The sequence below is a fragment of the Puma concolor genome, chromosome B2 (genome assembly GCF_028749965.1).
Source record: "Puma concolor isolate L17-30 chromosome B2, mPumCon1.1.hap2, whole genome shotgun sequence".
Lineage (NCBI taxonomy): Eukaryota > Metazoa > Chordata > Mammalia > Carnivora > Felidae > Puma > Puma concolor.
Window position 1 is genome coordinate 92,401,836 of NC_141671.1, and position 26,611 is coordinate 92,428,446.

A 26,611-nucleotide genomic window follows, 5' to 3' on the forward strand; every position below is an offset into this window, starting at 1 on the left:
GCACAGAGCCCGACGTGGGGCTCGAATCCATGAACCGTGAGATCATGACCTGAGCCAAAGTTGGGTGTTTAATTGACTGAGCCACCCAGGTGCCCTGGTCGTCTATTGTTGTTGTTGTTTAATAATTTAACACAACCTACTCTGGAAAGAACAAAGTGCATTTTACTCAGAAAAACTTGTTTAAAACATGTATCAAGTTAGAAGGCATACATTTAGTAAGGGGGTCCCTAAAAGACAAATGTTTTGCTTCAACCTCTTGTATAGTATGCAAAAATTTGAAAGGAAAAGCAAAACATTTCAAGGAAGAAATCATAAAAATTATGTAATAAAACATGATATTATATAGATTGCTTAAGAATACATTGAGACATCTTTATATAATGATTTCCCCCGATATATTTAAAATTACTCCAACATATAATTATTTTTCTCATGAAGTTGATCAACAATGTAACAGCTTGTTGAGGATGTAAAAAGGTAAAATAGCCTATGTTTAGTCACTGTCATACTTGCACCACTGGATGAAATTTAAACTTGCCCTCTCTAAACTTGCTTTCAGGGTTATAAGAGGGAATTACGCTTAAAAAATGAAATATAAGATACCTAATGAAATGCACAGTATTAACTAAAGAAATGAGTCATTTTACTTTATCTTTATTAATTTAGAACTATTTTCTATATTCCTTCAATATTCATCTTTGAGTAGTTTTGAAAAGTTATTTATACCAAAATAATTCCAACCTTATCAATATATCTTAACAGAAAGACTCAAAGCGTACCCAGTTAGATAAAACAGCAAAAAGCTCAGTTATCAATGTGATAACAGTTTACATAATTATTACTCAGGCTAGGAATTTACTGATAATTTAAAATGTATCACAGACACCACTACACATTTTCTGTGTGTTGACTTATATAATCTTTAAAATAAATAGTCTGATGAGAAAAACTGAAATTTGGAGGTGCTATGTAACTCGATCCACATGACAAAATGTGCCAACTGTGAAAGGTGAAATTTAACCTCAGTTCTACTTACCTAACTGGATAAAGTCCCTTTAAAGGCAGGATCATAATTCTAAACTGCTTTGTGCCTATCATACCTCCCAAGCAAAATGCCTTGTATCAATCAGGAGCTAAAGAAATAATTATTGATGAATGATAACCAATCCATGCATATTTCCAGAGAAAAATAATAAAAATCTATAAATAGCAACAATCATACCAAACATTTCTGTTTATCATAAGAGGTCTGTGTAAACACAATGCATAGATATATTGGAAGATATGGACTAAGTCTATTTCTAAAGTAATTTGAAATTCTCACATTACAAGTTGAAGTCATCTAATTTTCAGACTTCTGAATTCATTTGAGTTCTAAAATTATCATCATGGGAAAGCACAATATGCTTGAGGCTTTTAATCTCTCTTCTAATTTCTTACCATAAAATCAATAAAGTGTAGGTCATAAAGAAAGTTCTGTTGTTAGATTTCTCCTAGCTAGAGGTGCAGACGTTAGTTATAACTCTTTCTAGTTTAGTAGGTTTTTTTTAAGTAGCTGATGCTCTGTACCTAGTTAGCTGTTTGCAAGTGTTCCCAGAAGACTTTATCATACTACAATCCTGAAGAAGTTCAGGGCATACAGATAAAATTAATTCTTTATAAGGAAAAATATAGACATAATTTCCCTTCAAATGAGACCTAGCTGTTTCATATATTTGAACGATAGTACACTTTCAAAACAACTAAACCTTACTTTTTAAGCAAATAATTTAAATACTTGCTGGGAGTCACAAATAAATAAAAGTATCTTATTTATAACTTTATAAGAAAGCTATCCAATAGAGCAAACTTTTACATAATGAACCTTTACTGACCTCCAAAACAAGAAAATATAGTATATCAAAAGCATGCTTTTCACACATAGCAGTCTGAATACAACAAAATCCCTAATTACTGTTGAGAGTAAGCTGAAAAATTTTTAACTTTTTCCATACAGTTTCCATAGTAATACTTCACACAATAATTGTAAAATAGTGGCCCTCCTGACAGTGACCAAGTTTTTATAACAGAAATACCATTTTAAAGTTCTATGGAAAAAGTAATATGGACAAGACATAATCTCTAATATTTCATACCAGATCCACACAAAGTTTTCATTACAAAATCAAGAAATGCTTCTTCCTCTGTATAACCCACACCAGCTCTCTTATAAAAAACAATGCTAAATTCATTGTCAATGTTCAGATAAGGCTCAATTCCTCCAGATCACAGCAGTCAAGGAACAACTCAAGTCTCCTTTTCTTCAAGAAACTGTCAAAAGAGCTATAGCCTGCACTAATTCCTTTGCCATCTATATAAAATGGATTAAATTTGCATCACTGACTTTGTGCTTACTGCATTCCACAGTATATTGTTTGTAAATATTCAGCACAGATGTCTTATGTCCCCAGCTATAGTGCAAGTTCCTGGAGAGGGGGGAAATACTCTGTATTTCTTCATTTTTAACAATGTCTGTCAAGTTACAGGTATATGAAAAATGTAAAGGGAAGGGGCAGAGAGACAGGGAGAGAGAACCCCAAGCTGACAGCACAGAGCCCCACACAGAGCTTGATCCTACAAACCATGAGATCATGCTTAAAAGAAGCCAGAGAGAAAACTTACTTCAAAAACAAACACACAAAAACAAAAAAACACCTAAATGAGATTGATTGCAGATGTCTCAAAAAAATAAATAAATAAATAAATAAAAAGATCAATGGAACAGAATAGAGAACCCAGGATAGGACCCACAAATGTATGGCCAACTCATCTTTGACAAAGCAGGAAAGAATATCCAATGGAATAAAGATAGTCTCTTTAGCAAGTGGTGCTGGGAAAACTGGACAGCGACATGTAGAAGAATGAACATGGACCACTTTCTTACACCATACATAAAAATAAACTCAAAATGGATGAAAGACCTAAATGTAAGACAGGAAGCCATCAAAATTCTCGAGGAGAAAGCAGGCAAAACCTCTTTGATCTTGGCCGCAGCAACTTCTTACTCAACATGTCTCCAGAGGCAAGGGAAACAAAGGCAAAAGTTAACTACTGGGACCTCATCAAAATAAAAAGCTTCTGCACAGCGAAGGAAACAATCAGCAAAGTAAAAGGCAACTGATGGAATGGGAGAAGGTATTTGTAAACAACATATCAGATAAAAGGTTAGTATCCAAAATCTATAAAGAACTTAGCAAACTCAACACCCAAAAAACAAATAATCCAGTGAAGAAATGGGCAAAAGACATGAATAGACACTTCTCCAAAGAAGACACCCAGATGGCCAACTGACACATGAAAAAATGCTCAACATCACTCATCACCACTCATCACCACTCATCATCAGGGAAATACAAATCAAAACCACAATGAGATACCACCTTAAACCTGTCAGAATGGCTAACATTAACAACTCAGGCAACAACAGATGTTGGTGAGGATGTGGAGAAAGAGGATCTCTTTTGCATTGTTGGTGGCAATGCAAGCTGGTGCAGCCACTCTGGATAACAGTATGGAGGTTCCTCAAAAAGCTAAATATAGAACTACCTTACAACCCAGCAATTGCACTACTAGGCATTTATTCACGAAATACCGGTGTGCACCCCCATGTTCATAGCAGCACTATCAACAATAGTCAAAGTATGGAAAAAGCTCACATGTCCATTGATGGATGAATGAATAAAGAAGATGTGGTATATATATATACAATGGAGTATTACTCAGCAATCAAAAAGAATGAAATCTTGCCATGTGCAACTATGTGGATGAAACTGGAGGATATTATGCTAAGTGAAATTAGTCAGTCAGAGAAAGTCAAAAATCATAGGACTTCACTCATATGAGGACTTTAAGAGACACAACAGATGAACATAAGGGAAGGGAAACAAAAATAATATAAAAACAGTGAGGGGGACAAAACAGAAGAGACTCATAAATATGGAGAACAAACTGAGGGTTGCTGGAGGGGTTGTGGGAAGGGGGATGGGCAAAATGGGTAAGGGGCACTAAGGAATCTATTTCTGAAATCATTGTTGCACTATATGCTAATTTGGATGTAAACTTAAAAAAATAAAAAATAAAATTAAAAAAATAAAAATAAATATCTGGTAGAATTCTCCCGGGGGGGGGGGGGGGGGAGTGTGGGAAAGAAAAGCAGATGATATAATAACATCTTTCATGTTTTAAGATATGATGTGGTAGAATAATATCTTTAGTGTGCTATGAGAAAATAGCTATGGACTTAGAATTCTATTACCAGCAAAAATATCTTACAAGAACACAGATAAAATAAATGCATTTTCAATTAACAAAAATTAAGAGATTTTGCCAGTTCAGGTACGGAAAAATCACAGAACATGAACACACTGATGGAATTAAGAAACAGCAAAATATATAGATAAATCCAAATAATTACTGACTGCAATTACAATAATAGCAGTAATAACAATATCTGGTATAAAACTAAAACAAGATAGAACTAAAATATGTGACAACAATATCAAAGAAGCTTAGGGAGTGATTACAAATTAGAAGTTTTTAATAATCCTATTTTGTAATATTTTTAGATCTATTCAATGCTTAGAAAATACTTAAAAAAAAAAAAAAAAAAGGAACCAAGGTTCCAGGTATCAAACCCCAGAGGGTCTTAGATGGCTCTTTCTATTGGGGTCTCTAAATCTTGGCATCATTGACATTTTCGTAAATGTCCCCAAGACTGTCATGTGCACTGTGGAATATTCAGCAGTATCCTGGCTTCTATTTACTAGATGCCAGTACCCTCTTAGTCGTGACAACCAAAAATGTCTCCAGATATTGCTAAATGTCTTTTAGGAAGGATGGTGGGGAGCTGAGGGTGTCCAGTGCAAACCACTATTATAAGTAAGGAATGGGAAAAGAAGGGGTGGAATCAACTCCTTTTTCTTTTCTCATTTTACTTAAGACCTACTTCAGAGTACAGATCTCACTTTTCTAATAATTTATAACTGAAAACAGGACTTTTTCCTTCCTTTGATAACAACTTGGAATGCAATAAACTTTTGGCCTCCTCCAGAGAGAAGGGGGAAAACATACCTTCTAACTTGCTATAATTCTTAATTTCCAGATTTATCTGCTGCTTTTGTTTCAAAAAGAAAAATAAAATCCATAGATAAACACTGAAGATTCTGTTAAAACACAGGGATTTCATGAGCTTTGATGGAATAAAGCTTCATGGCCTACTTCATTCCCTTAAAGCTGAATTTCTCCATTTGGGAGATATTTTTATTGTAAAAAATATATATAATCAGAAAGAGAGAATTGATAATTCCAGAGATCTCCAAAGAGCACAAGCATATGAGAAAAGTGCCCAAGGTAGGGGAAAGAACCACTTAAATGGACTGGAGGAAGCAAACTCAAACTTCACCCCATAGGGTCTAGAACAGCTCCTGTTTTTTACCAACCATAGTGGAAAACCTCTTATTTAACTGGGAATTATGTTCTCTGCTCAGAAGAGCTATGTCTTATTAGTGGGGCAAAACTAGCTTTTAAATGTTGCTTTGGCCCACCTAAGAAATTTTAGAAGACCTGAAAAGATCAAACTGATCTAAAGTAACTTAGCTATATCCCAAGAAAAAACTCAAGACTGTAAGAATACAAAAATATCTGGTACTCAACAAGATAAAATCATTATGTTTGGTATTCATAAAAAAAAAATGAACATGCACACTAAAAAGCAGAAAAACACATTATGATAAAAAAAATTGATCAACTAAAACAAATCAAGAAATAATACAAATGACAGACTCTTCAAGGAACTAGAGCAAAGGTCAGCAAATTAACAGCTTGTGTGTCAAATCTGGCCAGACATCTGTTGTTTGCTTGTTTTATTTCGGTTTGATTTGTTTTTTATAGACTATAAGAATGGTCATTACATTTTGAAAAGGTATTTTAATAAAAAAGAAAATAATAATGAGTATTGAACAGACACCTTGTATGGTCCAAAAGTCTAAAATAATTACTATCCTTACAGAAAGTTTGCTGACCCCTACAGAAATGATTGTGCAAGTGGAAGCACAGAAGACAAAACAACAACAACAAAACAACAAACTCATTAGAGATAAAACTCTACATGCTACACCAAAAATACACTGAATGCAATGAACAGTATTTTAGACACTGCAGAAAAAAAGACCGAATTTTAAGACAAGGCAATAGAAATCACCCAAAATGAAACCTGAAGATAGAAAAATTTCAAAAAATAAATAAAACAAAGCAAAAGTTAATAGAACATCAGTAAGCTGTGTGACTGTTTCAGGAACCCTAATTTATCTGTGTAAGACTTCCTGAAAGGGAAGGGGTAAAAAAATTAAAAAATAATGGTTAGAAATTTCCCACATGATGAAGACCAGAAACCCACAGATCCAAGATGCTTAACCAATGCTTCAACAAAACACTGGAAGAAAACCACATCGAGGCAGTGGTAGGCAGAATCCTAAACTGGCTCTCAAGATTTCCTCCTCAATCCCTGCCACCACTCCACAGCATAACTCCCTGCATAAATCCCAGAACTTTGAATATGATGGACGTTATTTCCATGATTCCATTATGCTATAGGAAACAGCTGACCTTTAGTAAGGAAGATTATCTGGGTAAATCTGACCTAATCACACAAATCTTTTAAAGTCAGAGTTTTTTCACTGCCACATGAAGTCAAGGATTTAGAGCACATGGGAAATTGATACTCCCTTGTTGGCTGTGAAGCTGGAGTGAGCCATATGCCAGAGAAGATGAGTAGTCTTTAGGAGCTAAGAACAACAGACAGAAAAGAATCAGGAACCTCAGTTCTACAACCCCTACAAAGTGGATATGGCCAACAATCTGAATGACCTTGTAAGGGAATCCTTCCCCTTCAGCCTGGCCAACACAATAGTTTCACCCTTATAAAACCAGGAACAGAGATCCCAGTCAAGCCTACCCAAATCAGACTTTCAGAATTCTGAGATAACAAATGGATGTTTTAAATCACTAATGTTTGGTAATTTCTTGTATGACAACAGAAAGCTAATATAAAGTCATATCATAATCAAAATGCCTAAAACCAATAAAAAAGAAATCTTAAAAATCAACCAGAAAAAAAAAAAGCACATGACATAGAGGATTAAGAATGAGAGCATACTTCTTATCAGAAACAACATAAGAAGACAATGCAGCTACATCTAGAAGGACTGACCAAAAAAAAAAAAAAAAGAAATTGTCAACCTGGAATTCTAAATTTTACTTTACTTTAAATTAAATTAAATTAAATTTAACTTTATTTTATTTTATATATATAGAGAGAGATGGTGTGTGAGCAGGGGAGGGGAGAGAGAGAAGGAGGGAGAGTGAGAGAGAGGGAGAGAGAGGGAGAGAGGGGGAGGGAGAAGAGGGAGGGAGGGAGAGAGGGAGGGAGAGAGGGAGGGAGAGAGAGAGAGGGAGGGGGGAGAGAGAGAGAGAGAGAGAGAGAGAGAGAGAGAGACAGACAGAAATAGAGGGAATCTTAAGCAGGCTCCACACTCAGTATGTAGTTGAAGTGGGGTTCAGTCCTGCAACCCTGGAATCATGATCTGAGCCGAATCAAGAGTCAGACAGATATTCAACTGACTGAGCCACCCAGGTGCCTCAAACTGGAATCTATATCAAATGAAATATCTTTCAAGAACAAGACAAAATGAAGATTTTTATTCAGACATACAAAGCTGAAAGAATTCATCAACAAACTTGCACTCTAAGAAATGAATACTAGATGGAAATCTGGATCTAGACAAAAGCATAAAAGGTACCTGATAGGTGCACAAGTATAAAAAAAAACTTTTGTTGTTATTGTTAGAAATCTTAATATCTTAAAAAGACTGTTAAAGCAAAAAGAATAACAATGTATTGTGGGGTTTATAAAGATGCATAAGTAGTCTACATTTACATGTCTGTTTGTTCATTTGTTTGTTTTAATGATAATATGTGCTCAAAAAACTAGCAAACAAATACATTAGCATTAGGATTCACATGGCTCCAGTCTCCAGGTGATGGTAGGCATGTATCAAGGGAAATTAGAATTTGACAAAATGAGTAGAAATTTAATTTGTGCTACATCATTTCTTTCCCCATGAAATTTAATGAAATATTCTTTGCTAAGATCGCTATCAGTGTAAAAAAGATTGTAAACTCACTTTTCAACTTTCAACTTTATATTTTGTTATTATTTCTTGATACCACCTCTTAAAAAGGAGTGATTCAAGGCCATGCTTCTGATGAAACTGATGATATGCTTGACAGTGTAATAACCAGCCTTGTGAGCTGTTTCAGGAAAGGCTTTGGGAGCATGTCCAGGTTTTAGCAACATTTCATCCTTTTCAAAGTGGTCTCGTGAAAAAGATCCACACTCTAAAGTGTTTTTCTGGGTGCTTATTTAGCTTTCTTGCCTTTATAATCTGATTGAATCAAACCATGTCAACAAACTCTGGCTTTAAGATCCCCAGCTCGGGTTCAGAAAACAAAATAAAACCAAAAGAAAAGTAATATATTTTTCTTAAAGTTTATTTCTTTCAAGGGAGCAAAAGTGGGTGAGGGGCAGACAGAGAGAGGGGGAGAGAGAGAATCCCAAGCAGCCTCTGCACTTGAGCAAAGACCAATGTGGGGCTCGAACTCATGAACCTTGAGATTGTGCCTTAACTGAAATTAAGAGGTGGACACTTAACTGACTGTGCCACCCAAATGCCCCAGCAATACTTTTTATATTTATTCTATTTGACTTTTTTCAAAATGTCTGACTTGAATAACCACAGATGTCAATAATTATAATGACTGGTTTCTTTAACTGCTATCAATTAATTAGAAACCACTCTCGATGTCTTAATAGAATGACTATGAGTTTAGTTCTTCCTGATCTTGTATGATAGCATCCAATAATACTCTACATATGTTTGGAATGAAAGAATAGCTGAATAGCATAAATGAACACAGAAGTAATTTATTTAATAAATATAATTTCCAAAGTAACAATAAGTCTTTTCATTCTGTCCATACACTTATCTGCCAATGCTAGTTTTCATCACTACACTTTTCATTTTAAGCTAATATTTTAGCTAAAATGTATTAAATACGCAACACTCTTCAACATGTTTTACATATATTAATTCTCACCATTAAACTATAAGGGAGGTTCTATTATCCCAATTCTACAAATGAAAACTGGATTTCAGAGAGGACAGTAACTCGCCCAAAGTCTCACAGCTAGAAAGTGGGGGGTCCAAGTCAAACTAGGTCAGCCTGGAATCAGAGGCTCTGCTCTTAACTAACATGGTGTATTGCCTCCTAAACTTAACATATACAAGCCTTTCCTTTTCTTCTATTCCTCAGCTTGGTAAATGGCACTATCACTCACCCATGACGCCCCGGATATCATTCTAGATTCAAACAAAAACTTGGATGTCATTCTGGAGTCTTCTCTCTGCTTCATCCCCTCTCATTTAATCAGTCATCAGATCTTATATATACTGGTACCTAAATTATTCTCCATTATCCCATTTTTCATGTAGGATGCCACTTTCTTAACTCAGGAGCTCAGCATTTCTCTCTTCTGCAACAGTTCTACTTTCAACCTTCAACTTTGTGTTGCAAACAGGACACAATTATCTGATGTGACATTCAGTCAAGAAAGGATATAAAAGCATTTTATCTATAGTTCTGTAGGACTGTTAGGAATGGCATGCAATCATGATGTCAGTAAAAAGAGAAAGATACCATCTTCAGGAGTACTATTCCTGATATATATAGATTCTACCTTATATAAAAAAAGATCCAAGCCAACAAAGGCATCCACTAAGCTAACATTCTGCTAACACCTATATTTTTTCCTGAGGTCTAAATTACTACTCATGCTAATGATATCTGGTGGGATCATTATGTAAAGCTACATGACATCAAACGATTTACTTATGTACTTAAAATGACATTTGCATTTGAATGTATTATCTAATTATTATTACTGCTTATAAAAGTGCAAATTAAAACCACAATGAGAAATCTCTACACTCTATCAGAATGGTTAAAGTATACATATAAATATAAATAAAACATAAAAATATAAATTAAAATGGCTAAAATAAAAATACTGATAAGACCAAATGCTGGTGAATACGTGGAGAAACTGAATCATATTGGATTGCTGGTGGGAATATAAAATGTTCCCCAGAAAACAGTGTGGTAGTTTTCCTTAAAAAAACTAACTATGCAGCTACAATAATGACCCAACAATTGCACTCTCAGGCATTAGTCCAAAGAAATGAAAACTTTTGTTCACACAAAAACCTGTATACCAATGTCTAGAGCAGCTTTATCCATCTTATGGATGGAATTAGGTTTCATCTTATAATTTAAGTACATAAATTAAAGCCTTAACTCCCAGTGTTACAGTGTTTGGAGACAGAGCCTTTAGGAAAGTAACAAAGTTAAATAAGGTAATCTGAGTGAAGTCCTAATCCAATAAAGCTGGTGTCCTTTAAGAGGAAGAGACACAATACAGAGAAGAGCCCATGTAAAGCCATGGGAGCACAGTGAGAAAGTGCCTGTCTGCAAGCCAGGAAGAGAGTCTTCACTGGAAACTAAATCTATCAGCACCTTTTTCTGGGATTTCTAACCTCCAAAACTGTGAAAAAATAAATGTTCATTGTTTAAGCTACCCCGGCTGTGGTTATGGCAGCCTAAGGAGAATTACACACTTTGTAATAGCCAAAAACTCTAAATAACACTGATATTCTTCAGTGGAAGAAAAGCTAAACTCTCATGTGTGGTAGGCAGAATAATGATCCCCACTGATGTCCAGATCCTAATCCATGGAACCCATAAATATATTACATTACACAGCAAACAAACATTAAGGTTGTAGATGAAATTAACCCATTTAGGAAAACTCTTACTCTTATAACCTAAATTAAAATGAACAAAGTATTTATTTAGAAATAAATATGAAAGAAAAATAAGAAGCCTGATTCATTCATTATACAATGAATGTTAATTTTTTCACATGAAAAATGTTAATATTTAATACACAAAACAAAATAAACTTCAATGATGATAATGCTTATAATGACTGGTAAGGTTTAAAAAGAATTATGTACAAAATTATGTCCTGCTGTATTTCAGAATCACCTACAGTGCTCCAAAAATCATCTTCAAAATACAGGTACCTGGACCCTTCTCAAGAGACTTTAATTTTATAGAAGCCAAGTCACCTGGATTTTGAAAAAGATCTACAGATAATTCTGATGCAGAGGATGAAACCCAGCAATATAAAATTACAATTTTAGTCTAATATATAAACTTACTCTAGAAAACAACTTAAAACTGTAACAAAAAGGAATCAGTTTAAAAGTAATAAAGGTATAAAATGGAATACTGTATGGTGATTATAAATGATGCTGCAGATATGTTTGCTGACATGGAAAGATGTATGTAGATAAATATACAAATAGACACAAACAGTATGTGTGATATAATGCCATTTTATGAAACAAAATAAAATGCACACATATGTGTAGAATGTAGTTAATTCTGGTTGGCTGTGGTTATTTTTTATGCTGTTCTTTTTGCTTGCCTCCATTATTTGGTATTTCTGAACGACTACATATAAATTACACACTCATACACATATATATATATATAAAGGAACTTCATTTTGGTGACAGAAAAGGTTAGCTTTAAATAATATGTATACTTTAAATAATTGGTATACCTTAAACTAAATTAAGAATTCTTTTTTCAATTTAGCACATGCTTATGTATATATTTGATTTCTCAGTGAGTTTAATACCCAGATGACAAGATCCCACAGTACACAGAAAATAAGCAACCTAGGATGCAGACAAGTGCCAAAAGTGCTGGATTATATACTTTAAGCCTCAATAACCAACATATTTGACTGAAACTGTTTGATAACCATTAATTGATATACATTTGATTGAAACTGTGATCTTAACTCTAAGGTTGAAGAGATACTGATCAGAGGTTCTCACCCATTATCAACGCTGCCTACATGAAATACTCTACATGATCACACCCTCACTCTCTACATGAATACTCTTCAGGTATCTTACATCTTTGCCATTTTTCTTCAACTAAAGTGCATATTTTAGGTATGCATGGATGTATTTGGTGCAGGTGAGTATTGAGGAGCTGATAAAAAAAAAAACAAAACTATGGGGAGAACTGTCTCCTCTTATAAAAAGGGATAAGATGATATGCCCTCCTACACTCATGTTTGCTTTGATTGTAAACTTAGGAAGTTTGCTTCGGGGCACCTGAGTGGCTCAGTCGGTTGAGCTTCCAATTATGGCTCAGGTCATGATCTCACGGTTTGTGGGTTCGAGCTCCGCCTCAGACTCTGGGCTGATAGCTTGGAGCCTGGAGCCTGCTTCAGATTCTGTCTCCCTCTCCCTGCCCCTTCCCCGCTCATGCATTCTCAAAAGTAAATAAACATTTAAAAAAAAGTAAAGAAAAAGAAGTTAGCTTCAATATACTAATTCTTTTCCTATAGCCTCCTGTGCACTCTAAAACTTCATGAATTTGGACTTTCCCTATGATGCTGATCACCAAAAACTTCAATTTTACCTTCAATTTAATTTTCCCTTCAGTGTAAACTTCAATTACACTCCACAGATTTGCTAAGTAAATTATATGCAAAACTAAATTCTGACAAATATGTACCCTAATTAAGATGTTTTCAAATACATTTAATTTTTTTTTTTTAATTCTTTTTTCAACGTTTATTTATTTTTGGGACAGAGAGAGACAGAGCATGAACAGGGGAGGGGCAGAGAGAGAGGGAGACACAGAATCAGAAACAGGCTCCAGGCTCTGAGCCATCAGCCCAGAGCCCGACGCGGGGCTCGAACTCACGGACCGCGAGATCGTGACCTGGCTGAAGTCGGACGCTTAACCGACTGCGCCACCCAGGCGCCCCTCAAATACATTTTAAAAGACTATCTGAACAATTTTCACTTCGATTTACATACAATTCAATAAATCTGATCCCAAGAACACCTGATTACAAAGTTAGTCATCAATCTGCATTACAATTTATCTAACAATGCCCTATTACTAGAAATCATTCAAATAACTTTAAATACTAAGTCAGACTAGCACTCTCAATATATTGATGTTCTCTAAAACCACTAGGACACAACACTCGATATAATTTATATTTCTGTATGTTCCTTCTAAGGGCCATACAAGTTTACTACAGCACTGTTTTAACTACAATGAGTATACTGAGTTTCCAATATATCCTGGATTGGCACTACTTGATAAGTTTACTTAAGGGAATGATTATTTCTCTACATAGCTTTATAATGAAAATTTCTCAAACCCTCACAATTTAAGCAGAAGTAAAAATTATAAATAATTCCTTCCTAAAACTATGTTATTAAAACTCTAAAAATTCAGGAAAATAATAAATCACAAGTTGAACAGTTTAAGCAAATCTAAAAGTAAGTTAAGAAATATTTATTTTGAGATAAAGCAAATATGGCAAAATTTTGATAAATGGTAAATGAAGACAAAAGATATATAGATAATACAATTTATGCGACTTTTCCATATGTTTGAAATTACTCAAAATTTAAAAGCTGAGAAAAAAATAGTTTAGAATTTGATCCCCTCCCCAAATAGCATTCTATTATTTTATAGACTGACCATTTGATATATCAATACATGAATCCTTTAAAACAGTCTAAGTCCGCCTACATAGGTTAAACCAAATATTAGCTGAAATAGCCAAAATAAACATGAAATTACAGAAATATACACACAAAAATGTTTAATGTGTGAAGGAATGACTTTTTAAAGTTTAAACTCCCCTATTGTAAATTTTTAGTAATTAACTGCATATAGCTCTCTACTATATTAGCCAACTACTAACTTTTAAAAATAATTTTTTAAATAAAAAGCTATTCAGAAAACATACCAAGCACCAAAAATAACAACTTTATAAAATGATCATCTCACCTCATCTAAGTCTTGGATATAAACTGGTTTTTCCTCAAAGCCAACTGGCATTGGTTCACTATAGGGAATCTTTACTTCTTCATACATCTTGTTATTCTCTCTTTGAATTCCTTCTGGTAAAATCATCTATAAACATCAAAAATTAAAATTAAATATAATACAAACAATTGCTCTGGTAGAGATTATTTAATTAGAGAGAAAGAGAAAGAAAGAGAAAGAGAGAAAGAGAACACTAATGTCTTTAGACATAGCAGTGGTAAAATTTAGCTAGTTTAAAGAAAAACAAGGGTGCCTGGGTAGCTCAGTGGGTTAAGCGTCAGACTTTGGCCCAGGTCATGATCCTGCTGTGCTCTGTGCTGACAGTTCGGAGCCTGGAGCTGCTTCAGATTCTGCGTCTCCCTCTCTCTCTGCCCCTCCCCTGCTTGCACTCTGTCTCTCTGTCTCCCCCAAAAATATTTCTTTAAAGAAAAACAAGCTTAAACAAAACCAAAACAAACCAAAAAACCACACACATACGAATTATTCATATACTGGATCTCTCATATAACACACAGACCATATTATGTTAATGAGTTTTAAGTATATATTGATTAGATGGTATCCTGAAGACAAATATACTTGTGTTGCTAGGAAAACTGTGCCATATACATAGTGTAAAGAACATTAAAAAAATGATGTAACCACTAAAACTCAAAAATACAAGTTCCATAAATAACAAAAGGGAAGAGAACAAATACATTTTGAGTACCTAATATGTGTCAAGAAGTTTCCATACACTGCATTATCTCATTTTCCCCAATATTTTGAAATTAAAGTTAGCATAGTATATCAACTAGTATAAGAGCCAGAAAAGACACAGGAAAAATCTATGTGTTATTTCCTCAGAATAGACCTATTATCCCAAAGTGGTCATATACCAGTGACATACCTTTGCACCAGCAATGAATGCTGATGTTCTCATGGCTTCAGCCTGGGAATCATAAACATGGGGATAACGTATTTTTTCAACGTCCATGTCTCTCTGCCTACTCAGAATTGGAACACTTCTAGCATTCATAAGTGCCTGCTCTCTGTAAATATAAAAACAGTAGGATAAATACAAAATTTTTATCTAGCAAAAGGAAGCCAGTACAAAGTCACTATAATAACAATTTCAGGTAGCTTTCCATTATGAAGTGGAAGAAATTAAATTACACAAAGAAAGATATTAGTAATCCTGACATTTTCAATGTAACTACATAGGAGTTAACACATTTTTTAGGTAGTATTTTTAGATGACATCATTTGATAAGTTTAACTTAGTGTTTTTTATTTATAATTTTGTTTGTCACAATCCAAAGATGTTTAACAAGGTATAAGTTCCTTTATAAAAATAGTATTCAAAATTTAAAGAACAAATATCATAATGCTTTTCTTTTTCTTCCTTTCTACTTCTAAATAACACAAGGAAAAGTATTCTTATTAAGCTAGAAAAAAACCCAAAAGTCTCAAAATAAATCTGTGTAGGCTTACAAATTTTAACCTAGTGGTTTGTGCACAGCACCCAAAATAGCTTACTTCTATAATCTAAAATTCTCACCTACATAGATGTAACCAAGAATATTCTAATTAAGAAGATCATTGCATTCTTATCCCAGAAAATTAGGTTTTCATACAACAAAAGTCTGTTCTTATAAGAAAACCTTACTAGAAGTACGAGTTATCTAAATTGTTAAGACTAACCAAAAAATAATGCATAAAGTTAGCAATTACAACAGAAGCATCTTTCAGCTTCTGGTTTTTATTACCTTTGTATCCGCAATTCCTTAGGATCAAAGCACATAACTCCTTCTGCAATTTCTCCATCTTCTCCAGCCTTTTTTTCTCGTCTGGCAATTCTTTTTTCTTCACGACGATACTGTTTCATTAATTGCTTTTCTTGTTCAGACTGAATGGTAACTTGACAACCATAGTTAGGTTTAGCATTTTCTCCTAAAATTTTTTTGCAATTGTCTACAAAGCAAATTTAAGACATATCATGTTCTATGAGTTTAAGCTTTAGGAAAACCATTTTTCCCCTTTACCAAAATATAAAATAGCACAATGCTCTAATAATTCAGTTTTTTTAAAACTGTCATATTCAATTGTATGTTTTATGGAGAGTTTTTTTTTTTTTAATGTGATAGCTAAGCGATATTAGACAGTGGTTAAGAAAAGTCAGTAGATATTTTCTTCATACACACTACATAGTTTAGTGTCATAAATTCTTACACATAACATCAGGAACTTAAAAATTCAGTTTTATAATTTTGAAATTATTTGTTTACATAATTTCAATAAATATAATTATCAATGCTAATTAGCACTTACTGTTAACATAATAATGAAATAAATATATTCTTTACATATTAGATATAACTTTTCCCTGTGTAACAGCCTTACTATGTTAAATTGAATATATGTTTTTACTCACTTATACATGAAATACAATTTATTAACATTAGCTCAGGATATATTTAGAAGATGACCAGGCAAATAAAGACTGTGATCCACCTTTTTGTGGAAATACAGTTAAAAACAAAACAAAACAAAACAAAACAAGGGAAGATGGCTAGAGCCACTAACAATCAGGTCAATGAAAGTTCAATATTTCATCTACAAGGTCCAATTTAAACCTGTGGTTTGGTCAACTCAATATTCAGGAATTTTTTTTCTTCCAACAGGATTAACCTTCTATGCTTAATTAAATCTTTTGAAGTAGTAGTATCCTGGCTCACTGTGGCCCTAAAGGAAATCACAGGAATGTTGCTGAAAGCAATCCAAATCAATACACATTTACTGTATTGGGGACCTACTAGTTCCAGGCACTGCTGCTAGGCTAGGAAGCAACCTGCTTCCTAGCCTAGCAGCAGTGCCTGGAACTAGTAGGTCCCCAATACAGTAAAAGGAAGCCAGTTCCTAGGCTAGGAACTAAACTTGGTCCATACTCTGAAGGAGCACAGCACAAAGTTATTTTATTAAACTCCAAGATCCCACACCGAACAAGGAAGGAATTAAGAAAGCATCAAGATAGCGAAATAGCCTTCTAATTCATTTAAGTCAAATCTTCACAATTCTCAGTCATTTGTCACTATCTCAATACATAATTTTGAATAAATCATTTTAACTCTCAATCACATGAAGTAATACCTCTGTATAATGGCTTTAGAAATCTCAAGAAGGAAACTGAGAAATAAAGACTTATCACATGAAAACTATGAAATGAGATATGATCTCCTTTATATTAGTACAGTTCTGAAAAAAAGTTTTTTTCTAGGTCATATATATTTTACTTTTTGGTAAAGTCTTATACATCTATTATAATGATTAAGTTTGTAGCCAATTAACTTTCAATGGTAGAGAACAGACAGGTTTGACCAACGGAGGTGGGTGGAGATGGGCTAGATGAGTGATGGGTACAAAGGAGGGAACTTGTGATAAGCACTGGGTGTTGTATTAAGTAGAATATGAATAATACCATGTGAATAACACTATGTATTTATTATATAAATGAATGTTAAGGATTCTGTGTGTGAAACTAAATACCCTGGATGACACTCTAAGTGCTATGCTAACGTAATTAACATTTTAAACAAATGTAATAAGAAGAAAACAGGTCTGCTTCATTAATAGCTTTTTTAAGCCTCAAAGAGAATACACTGGAATCCTGTAACACTGAACATAATAGGTAATTTTCAAAGTAAGTCATACAGCAGCAAAAGTTTAAATGTATAGTTTTCCTTGGTAGGTTCAGTTAACTTTAGAGCCTGAAAAGTAGAAATGAAATGAATAAGTTTACCAGTAATTCTATAAAATTTTACTGAAGAAGAATGTGGAAGCTTGTATCCTTTTAGAATGTAATCATGACCAAAAAGATCGTGTGTAACTACTCAAAACACTGTCCTTGATAGCATAAGCTAACTTAATTTTGATTTTATGACACACCCTGGAGTAAACATTCTTCACATCAGCACTAAAAATAGAATTTAATTTACAACTATCCTCACCTTAGCAGTCAATCCACTTTACCCACCCACTTCTCACCTACATTTCCTGGTTATAATAAAAACAGAAGAGATAAAATGGGTGATGCACATCTGGAATAAAAAGTTTTAAAAAAATCATTATGAAAACTAGAAAATGATAAATAGTAAGAAGCAACTTCTAAGACCACGATTTTGGAGGAATAAAGAAAAGGATGGGATGTGATGGTCATATTAAAGTAGCTTAATAAAGAATGCAAATATAATTTGGTAGTTTTTAAAGAATTTTGAACGATCCTCAACACAAAATTAGATCAGAAGATACAAATGGATGAGAACACTGATAAAGTAATAAGACTCTGAAGAATCTTTTCTTCAAGAATATTTCCTTTCCATACCACCTCCGTCCCCGCAAATAAAGGAAAATATCTGTTTAAGCCATGTACACGAAAAACTCTACTGAAAAAAAAATCTGAAACATGCTGGTTGTCAGCTTCTTTACAATAGTCCTTAGACATAGTTAAAGCCTACTAATACCCCACTTTTCTATAGTAAAATTACTACTCTTAGATAGTGGCAATAATAATGATCTAGCTTAGAATAAAAGAGTAAAAGCAGTATGAGAAAATTAAACTGCAAGACAACACTAACTCATCACCTATAGTTCCAAAAAAAAAACAAAAACAAAAAAAAAAAACACACAGGTGAAGCTGGAATCATTTTGAACTTTCTGTTAAGTAAATTAGCACTATTAACAGGTGAGATCAATATGTATCCCTATATCAACACTTAGGAGACTGACAAAATAAACAATAAATTGTCAGAATTTACACTGCAAGACTAGATATTTACATTCATTCCTTTCTTTCTGGCGGACACCCATTTTAAATGCTCTTAAACTCTGGTGGTTTCCAACAATGTGTGATAAATATCTTTAGCAGGTGGGAGAGCCTTCTTAGAGCAAGGCAGTTTGTAAGTGATAAACACAGTTAAAGAACAACGAAACTTGCATAAAGACAAAGTGGCTAAACTCAATTCTTCTAAGTTTCTAAAAATCTCAAGACAACTCCAGGAAACTACCAGTAATCAAAGTATAGGATAAGAAAGCCCCAAGAAATTTTGGATTTAAATCAAGGTTCTTTTCATAACTTCATTTTAGTGCCATACTCATATATGTAAGGAAAAGATAACATAACTTACATTAAAAAATGATAAATGCCGATTCATTTGAAGAAGGGAGGGATGTCTAATTTCTTATGCCCAGGCACTTTTTAAAAATTCCAAACTATATATAAGGCTGGCAAAGAACATTTGGGTAAAAGTAAGAAATTCAGGTTTCCTGCTTATGACTTAAAATCTGAGTTCAGCATCAGTTGTATCATAGTAAGCAAAGCATTTTTAAAAATTATTTTGGCTTCCTCAACTACTCTAATTCTTCTGGGGATTTTAAATACATGTGATACATGACAATATAAATGTTCAATTTGCTGAGCATGATAACTGTATTGCAGTTTAGTAGGAGACTGCTATTGTTCTTAAATGTACGATGAAGATTTTACAGGTGAAATATTATGATGTCAGCAACTTCCAGGCCACTGTTCATCAAAAATGTTAAATGTAGGTGTTTGTTTATGTATATGTGAGTGCATGTGTAAAGAGGATAATAAGAGAAAGAAAGCAAAATGTTAACTGTCGAATCTACACAAAGGTATGCAAGTGTTAACTGTACTATCCTTGTACTATCTAGGTTTGAAAGTTTTCAAAATAAAAAAGTTGGGAAGAAATTATAACACTACTTGGCCCACAGTTAATATCAAATGCAGTTGCTTAAAAAAAAAAAAGTATCTATTCAAACCTTCAGCAAAAATAATAAAAAATTAAAAAATTTAAAAAAAATGCTATACCTAAACAGAATAGAATCTCTACCATAACAGCCTATTTAGGGCATTGTGGTATTTGTTTCATAATCTGCCATATCTAAAATCTACTTTAAAAAGTGGTATTGCTAAATTATATAATAGACCAAAGGATATTAATATATAATTATATTAAAAAGATTTGCTAACCAATGAATCTTCCTTTAAATTGGAATTACCACTGAACACTTTCTTACCTTGAAGAGCCTGCAACTTATGATCATTTGAAGAATTAAGAAATCTATCCACAATTGTAATTCTGTTCTGGAGGAGTTTCTCAATAAGTTCAAGTCCATCAGGTCCCAGCAGTTCAAATAGCTTAAAAGAAGAATCAAAACAACTGTTACCTCAAATCACCTTTTTCAAGTTATTAATACCTTATTCAACAGAGGTATGAAGCCAAACTACTAGAGCAAGAAGTACCCAAACAATACCTTGGAAAAAAATAGTTACTTAGGAAAGAAAAGCAACTCTTCACATTGTTACATATCTTTCAGGTTTACGAAGTCAATATGCAATTACTAAAGCACATGATTCAATCTGTAAAAGTAATCATGATTATGATATATATGGTATATAAATAATTATGACATATATATAACTAAATCACAGAATTATAAATCCTTACACTTGCCTTTCCTAGGTATAACCAAATGAAATTCCAAAATTAATTTGCTTTTTAATATTGTTCTGGTTTTGGCAAATAGAGTCCAGAGTATGAATTTTCTTCCAACTTACTACACATAACAGCTATCACTTTAGAGTTAAAGAACCATTAAAATGTTTTAATGATTCATGACACACCACATTTTTAGTGCTTAATAATTAATTGTATTATTTTATTAAATTTATTTTATTAATGTTTAATTAATACTTTTTAAAATTTTATTTAATTTTGAGAGAGAAAGAGACAGAGCACAAGTTGGGGAGAGGCAGAGAGAGAGGGAGACACAGAATCTGAAGCAGGTTCCAGGCTCTGAGCTGTCAGCACAGAGCCCAACGCAGGGCTCGAACTCATGAACAGTGAGATCATGACCTGTGCCAAAGTTGGACACTCAACCGACTGAGCACCCCGGCACCCCTTAATTAATAATTTTTAATGCTTAATAAATCTGAAATCTAAAACACAGTTCCACAAAGTACTTTATGTAACTTTTTATAAAAAATTTCCATGTGTATCTTATGCAGAGCAGTTGCCAAAGATTAAGTTTATTCAAGTCAGAGAACCAGTTTTAGGATTAAGAAAGACTTTCTTTTTTTTTTTTTTTTAATTTTTTTTTCAACATTTATTTATTTATTTTTTGAGATCGTGACCTGGCTGAAGTTGGACGCTTAACCGACTGCGCCACCCAGGCGCCCCAAGAAAGACTTTCAATCACATAATTATACAAAGTAACTGCTCCAGAAAGCCTTTCAATTTCTTCCAGTATGGTTCCAGGATGTTTTTTCCTCCTGTCCAGAAATGTTATATCTAATTTTACATGTGAAGATTTTATATCAGCCAAATTCTAACTATTCTCGGAGATTCATTCCACACAAAATCATAATTAAAGTAGGAACTTATGTTAAGTATATATGAAATGCTAACTATTTAATAAATATTTTCTTTTTGCTGTTCATTTAACTGACATTATCTACATATAAGGCCAAGGCCCTAGTCCTAGAACCTCTACTTTTGGCCTAAACATCATGGAGTATACCGGGGCCCAATCACTCTCACCCTGGCTCATAAGGCACTAATTCCACACCAGGAGAGGCAAGCCAAGAAGGACTTAGCCTACTGCCTACCCCTTCCATCAGCACTCAGCTCCTAGAGCAAGGGTGTCAGTCAGAGATAAACTGTCCCTTGTCCCCACTCCTAGCTCCAGAGTTTGCCTCAAAGATTTTGTCTGGGGGAAGAACTAGGCTATAAAACAGAAAGGTCCCAATCTCTTCCAAAGGTATGGGCCTCATGTGCAACTTGGCAGAAAGTCGAAGCCTTAGGGTCCTCTCAAAAACAGCACAGATTGTGGTTAACTATAAGTAGAAGAGTCACAAATTGAACAACCAGGTTACAAAAGAGAACTAAGGAAGGACAAGGGGGGGAAGAGCCAATTCCTTCAAAGTGGCCACAAGTTTATTAGTTTGTGGAACAATTTATGCCCCACGACATTTCTGTGACCAGAGCAATTATCTGGTAATTAGTAAAGTTTAATAGCTGGCTAGGTCATGGAAAGAAAAGCAGAGTCCTGCCAAAACTACTTTCATCTAGGATGACTGTGGATATACCCGAAAGTGTGCCTCCTTGAGGAACAATACCAGAAGCTAAAACACTGTGGGGTAAGGATTAGAGGAATTGTCTGCACTAAAATATCCAGCTAGTCACCAAACCAATAAACAAGCAAATAACAATCATAAACCCTGGCAGTGGTAGATTAGATGAAATATACAAATTCCTAGAAAGACAAACTAGCAAATAGCAGACAATCTGAATAGATCTATAACAAGTCAAACACTGAATTAAAACAACCCACAAAGAAGTCTAAATGACTTCACTGGTGAGTCCATTCAAAAGAATTAATGCCAATTCTTCACAAATTCTTCCAAAAAACAGAACATCTCCCAGGTCTTACTCTAACTCCAAAACCAGACAAATATATTACAAGAAAACTACAGACCAATATCTCTTAGAAGTTGAGACACAAAACCTCAATAAAATACTAGTAAACCATATCCAGCAATATAGAAAAGGAATTACACACCATGACAAAGTGATATTTACATCAGGAACATAAGACCAGTTCAACATAAGAAAATCAGTTGATGCATTACATTATATCAACACAATAAAAAACAAAAGTCACATGATCAGCTCAACAGATGCAGAAAAAGCATTTGAAAAATCCAATAGCCTTTCATGATAAAAACACTTAACAAAGTAGGAATATAGGTAGTTTTACCACCTGATGAAGGGCATCTACGAAAAACCCATAGTGAACATCATACTTAATGGTGAAAACACTGGATACTTACCACTAAGAATAGAAACAAGACAACAAAGTTTGCACTTGTGACTTTGAACACTGTGCTGGAGGTTCAAACCAGAGCAATTGGGCAAGAAAAAGAAATATGAGGTATTCAGATTAAAAGGAAAAAGTAAAACTTTCTATTCATAGATTGTCTATGTAGAAAATACTAAAGGATCCGCTAAAATACTATTCAAAGTAATAAACAAGTTTTCAAAAATCATAATAAAACCATTCAGTGAAGAAAGATGAGACTTTTCAATGAATGATGCTGAGACAACTGGGTAGTCATATGCAACTGAATGAAGTCAGACCCTTATACGATATACAAAAATTAACTCAAAGTGGATCAGTATTCTAAATGCAAGAGCTAAACATAAAATTCTTAGAGGAAAACAGAATAAGATCTTTATGGCCTCAGATTTGGTAAAGGATTCTTAAATATGACACCAAAAGCATGAGCAACAAAAGAAAACAGATAATTTGGATTTTAGCAAAACAAAATTTGTCCCCTTCAAGGAAAAATGCAGAATGGGAGAAAATATTGGTAAATCATATATCTGGTAAGTAACCTGTACCCAGAGTATATAAAGAACTCTTACTACCAACAAAAATACAACCAATTAAAAACTGAGCAGAAGATCTGAATTTATCCTAGGAAAATACAAAAAGGACCAATAAGCACATGAAAAGATATTCAAAATCATTATGCATCAGGGAAATGCAAACTAAAACCACAAGAACCATTAAAAAAAAAAACTGGAAAAGAACAAGTGTTGGCAAGGATGTGGAGAAAACTGGAAACCCATACATTGTGGGAATACAAAATTGTACAGCCACTACGGAAAACATTTTTCCGATTCCTCACTAAGTTAAATACAGAATTACAACATGACCAATTGATTCCATTCCTAGGTATATACCTCCAAAGAACTGAAAACATGTGTCCAAACAAAAACTTTTATACATACATGGCTATTCACATAGCCAAAAGGTAGAAACAACCCAAATGTCCACCGACCAAAGCATGGATATACAAAATGTGGTATATCCATACAACAGATATTACTAAGCCATAAAAAGGAACTAATTAGTGTACAACATGGATAAATGTTAAAAACATTTTGCTAAGTGAAAGAAGCCAGTCACAAAAGACCACATACACATGATTCCATTTACATGAAATGTCCAGAAGAGAGAAATCTCTAGAGACAGAAAGTAGATTAGTGGTTCTTTAGAGACGGAGAAGAAGGTGGGAGGGAGTAGGAGGAGAGAAGCTAAAGGCTTAGGATTTCTTTTTGAGATAAGGAAAACGCTCTAACATGACTGTGGTGATGGCTGAACATATCAATGAGTATACTAAAAACCACTGATTTATATACTTTAAATGGATGAATTGCATGGTATGTGAATTATATATCAATGAAGATATTTCATTGAATTATAAACCAAAATGGCTTAAACTAAATACTAAAAGTAACCAGAAAAAAATTGCTTATGGTTGAAAGATAAAGACTGAATGCAATTTTCTTATTAAAATATTAAGTGAATGTTCTCAATTGCTGTTAGTTCAATTTAAGCCCCATGCTTAATGAATGTTAAGAGTGATATTTTAAAACCAACAAATTCAAATTAAAAGATACTTCCATACTCCAAACAAACTATAGTAAGAAATGCTCTCTACATACAGCATGAAATGTCTTTCATAGTCTATCAACTCTCAAAGAATGTGTTAATTATTTTTTTAATGTTTTACTTATTATTTATTTATTTTTTTAGAGAGAGCACAAACCAGGGAGGGCCAGAGAGAGAGGGAGGCAGAGAATCCCAAGCAGCCTCCACGCTGTCAGCGCAGAGCCCCATGCAGGGCTTGAACTCATGACCTGTGAGACCATGTCCTGAGCTAAAATCAAAAGTTGGACACTTAACCGACTGAGCCTCCCAGGCACTCCAAGAATGTTAATTCTTAAATTGAGACCATTTCTTCCATAAGAAGATAAATTATCATGGCAGAGTTATCCTTACACATATTCTAAGCTACTTCAAGTTTACTTAATCTGAAATACAATATTCACACATGATAAATTAGAGATTCACAACTTTTTAGTTCACCATAATTTTAAGAAAACATCGGTATATTTGGAAGACAACTTCTAATGTAACATCTCAGGGGGAGGATCACCACAGCACAGAGCCTTTTTCTTTTCTTTTCTTTTCTTTTCTTTTCTTTTCTTTTCTTTTCCTTTTCTTTTCTTTTCTTTTCTTTCTCTCTTTCAAGCCCATTATTTCTTAAAAATAACATACCTAAGACCTAGCAAAAGAGCTGTTTTGCTCTGAATAGTAGGACTTCCATGACTTCCAAGATGAAGAATCCCCAGTAGAATTCTGAGATCAGCTGTTACCAAATTTAAAGTAATCCCCAAATTATGCTTTCCCTAACATTTGCCATTTTCATCCACAGTGAGAGCAGGTGCAGTTCTCATTCAAGATTTGCACTACAAACTAATTTGGCACTGAGCATGACTATTTGTAAAGGTACAGCTGTCTGGATCACTGCTCTATGCACTGACACAAGTTCCAGAAGCTATCAAATTGCAAAACAAAGAGGGAGAGAAAAGTTAGCCATGAGTACAGAAACAGACATCAACTACAAAGTTTAGAAAGAAATGAAAGAAAAGTAAAAAAAAAAAAAAAAAGAAAGAAAGGAAAGAAAAGAAAGAAAGTTTCACTACCCTGGCTATAAAGATACGAAATTTAAAGGAGACCACAAGAGTAATAGAGGTTGTTAAAGCCCTGGTAGAGGTTGTTAAAGCCATTATTGGGGTGCCTGGGTGGCTCAGTTGGTTAAGTGTCCAACTCTTGATTTCGGCTCAGGTTGTGATCTCACGGTTCATGAGATGGAGCTCAGCATTGGGTTCTGTGCTGACAGCATAGAGCCTGCTTCAGATTCTCTCTCTCCCTCTCTCTCTGCCCCTCCCCTGCTCTCACACACATACACACTCTTTCTCTCTCTCTCTCGAAATAAACATTTTTAAAACACATTATAATCAATATATTATTATTATAAGGTATTTTAATAAAGTTTCTCTTAGAATTCTCATTGTTTTATAAATCCATTTTCATTAAATTAAATTATTAAATTGAAGTAGTTCTTTATCAAAATCAAATAGAATGGAAAAAGTTAAAAAATCAACCAAGAGTCTACATTCCTAAGTGTCAAAAAAAATTATTTCAGAGTATGTACACACTAACTTTAAAATGGTATTACTTCCTTGTTTCTTATAATACTTTTAACAGATAAATATAGCTTGTTAATCTCTCAGAAAAAGTAATTCCCACTTTATCCCATATTCTGAATATCATTTTTGTTCCAAAAGGAACAATGGTACAATGGATGTTATATTCTCAACAAAGTATCAAGTGAATCACAAATGGTACATTATAAAAGCAAAAGATAATGATAAACATTTGAATAATATACCATGGAAAATTATACTATAAACCCTATGAAAATTGAGAGAGAATGAGCTTAAATTAGAACTATAAATTTGTTCTCAAACTGCGATATGCAAAGATTTGCTGAGTGTCTGTGAAACCACAGAATAAATATGATAAACATCCTTGGACTATCAGTTTA

At 33.8% G+C, this 26,611-nt stretch overlaps 1 protein-coding gene across 3 annotated transcripts in view; it reads right to left on the bottom strand.

The window, feature by feature from the left end:
- The window catches only part of ASCC3 (activating signal cointegrator 1 complex subunit 3), a 373,037-nt gene that overhangs the window by 288,078 nt on the left and 58,348 nt on the right, over positions 1-26,611 (bottom strand). For all 3 annotated transcript variants that reach the window (XM_086707498.1, XM_025925165.2, XM_086707497.1), the window contains exons 5-8: positions 20,167-20,287; positions 15,840-16,044; positions 14,981-15,122; positions 14,053-14,178 (exon numbers count right to left, since the gene is read on the bottom strand). In XM_086707498.1, coding sequence (XP_086563624.1) covers positions 14,053-14,178; positions 14,981-15,122; positions 15,840-16,044; positions 20,167-20,287 — 594 coding nt within the window. The remainder of the gene's footprint in view (positions 1-14,052; positions 14,179-14,980; positions 15,123-15,839; positions 16,045-20,166; positions 20,288-26,611) is intronic.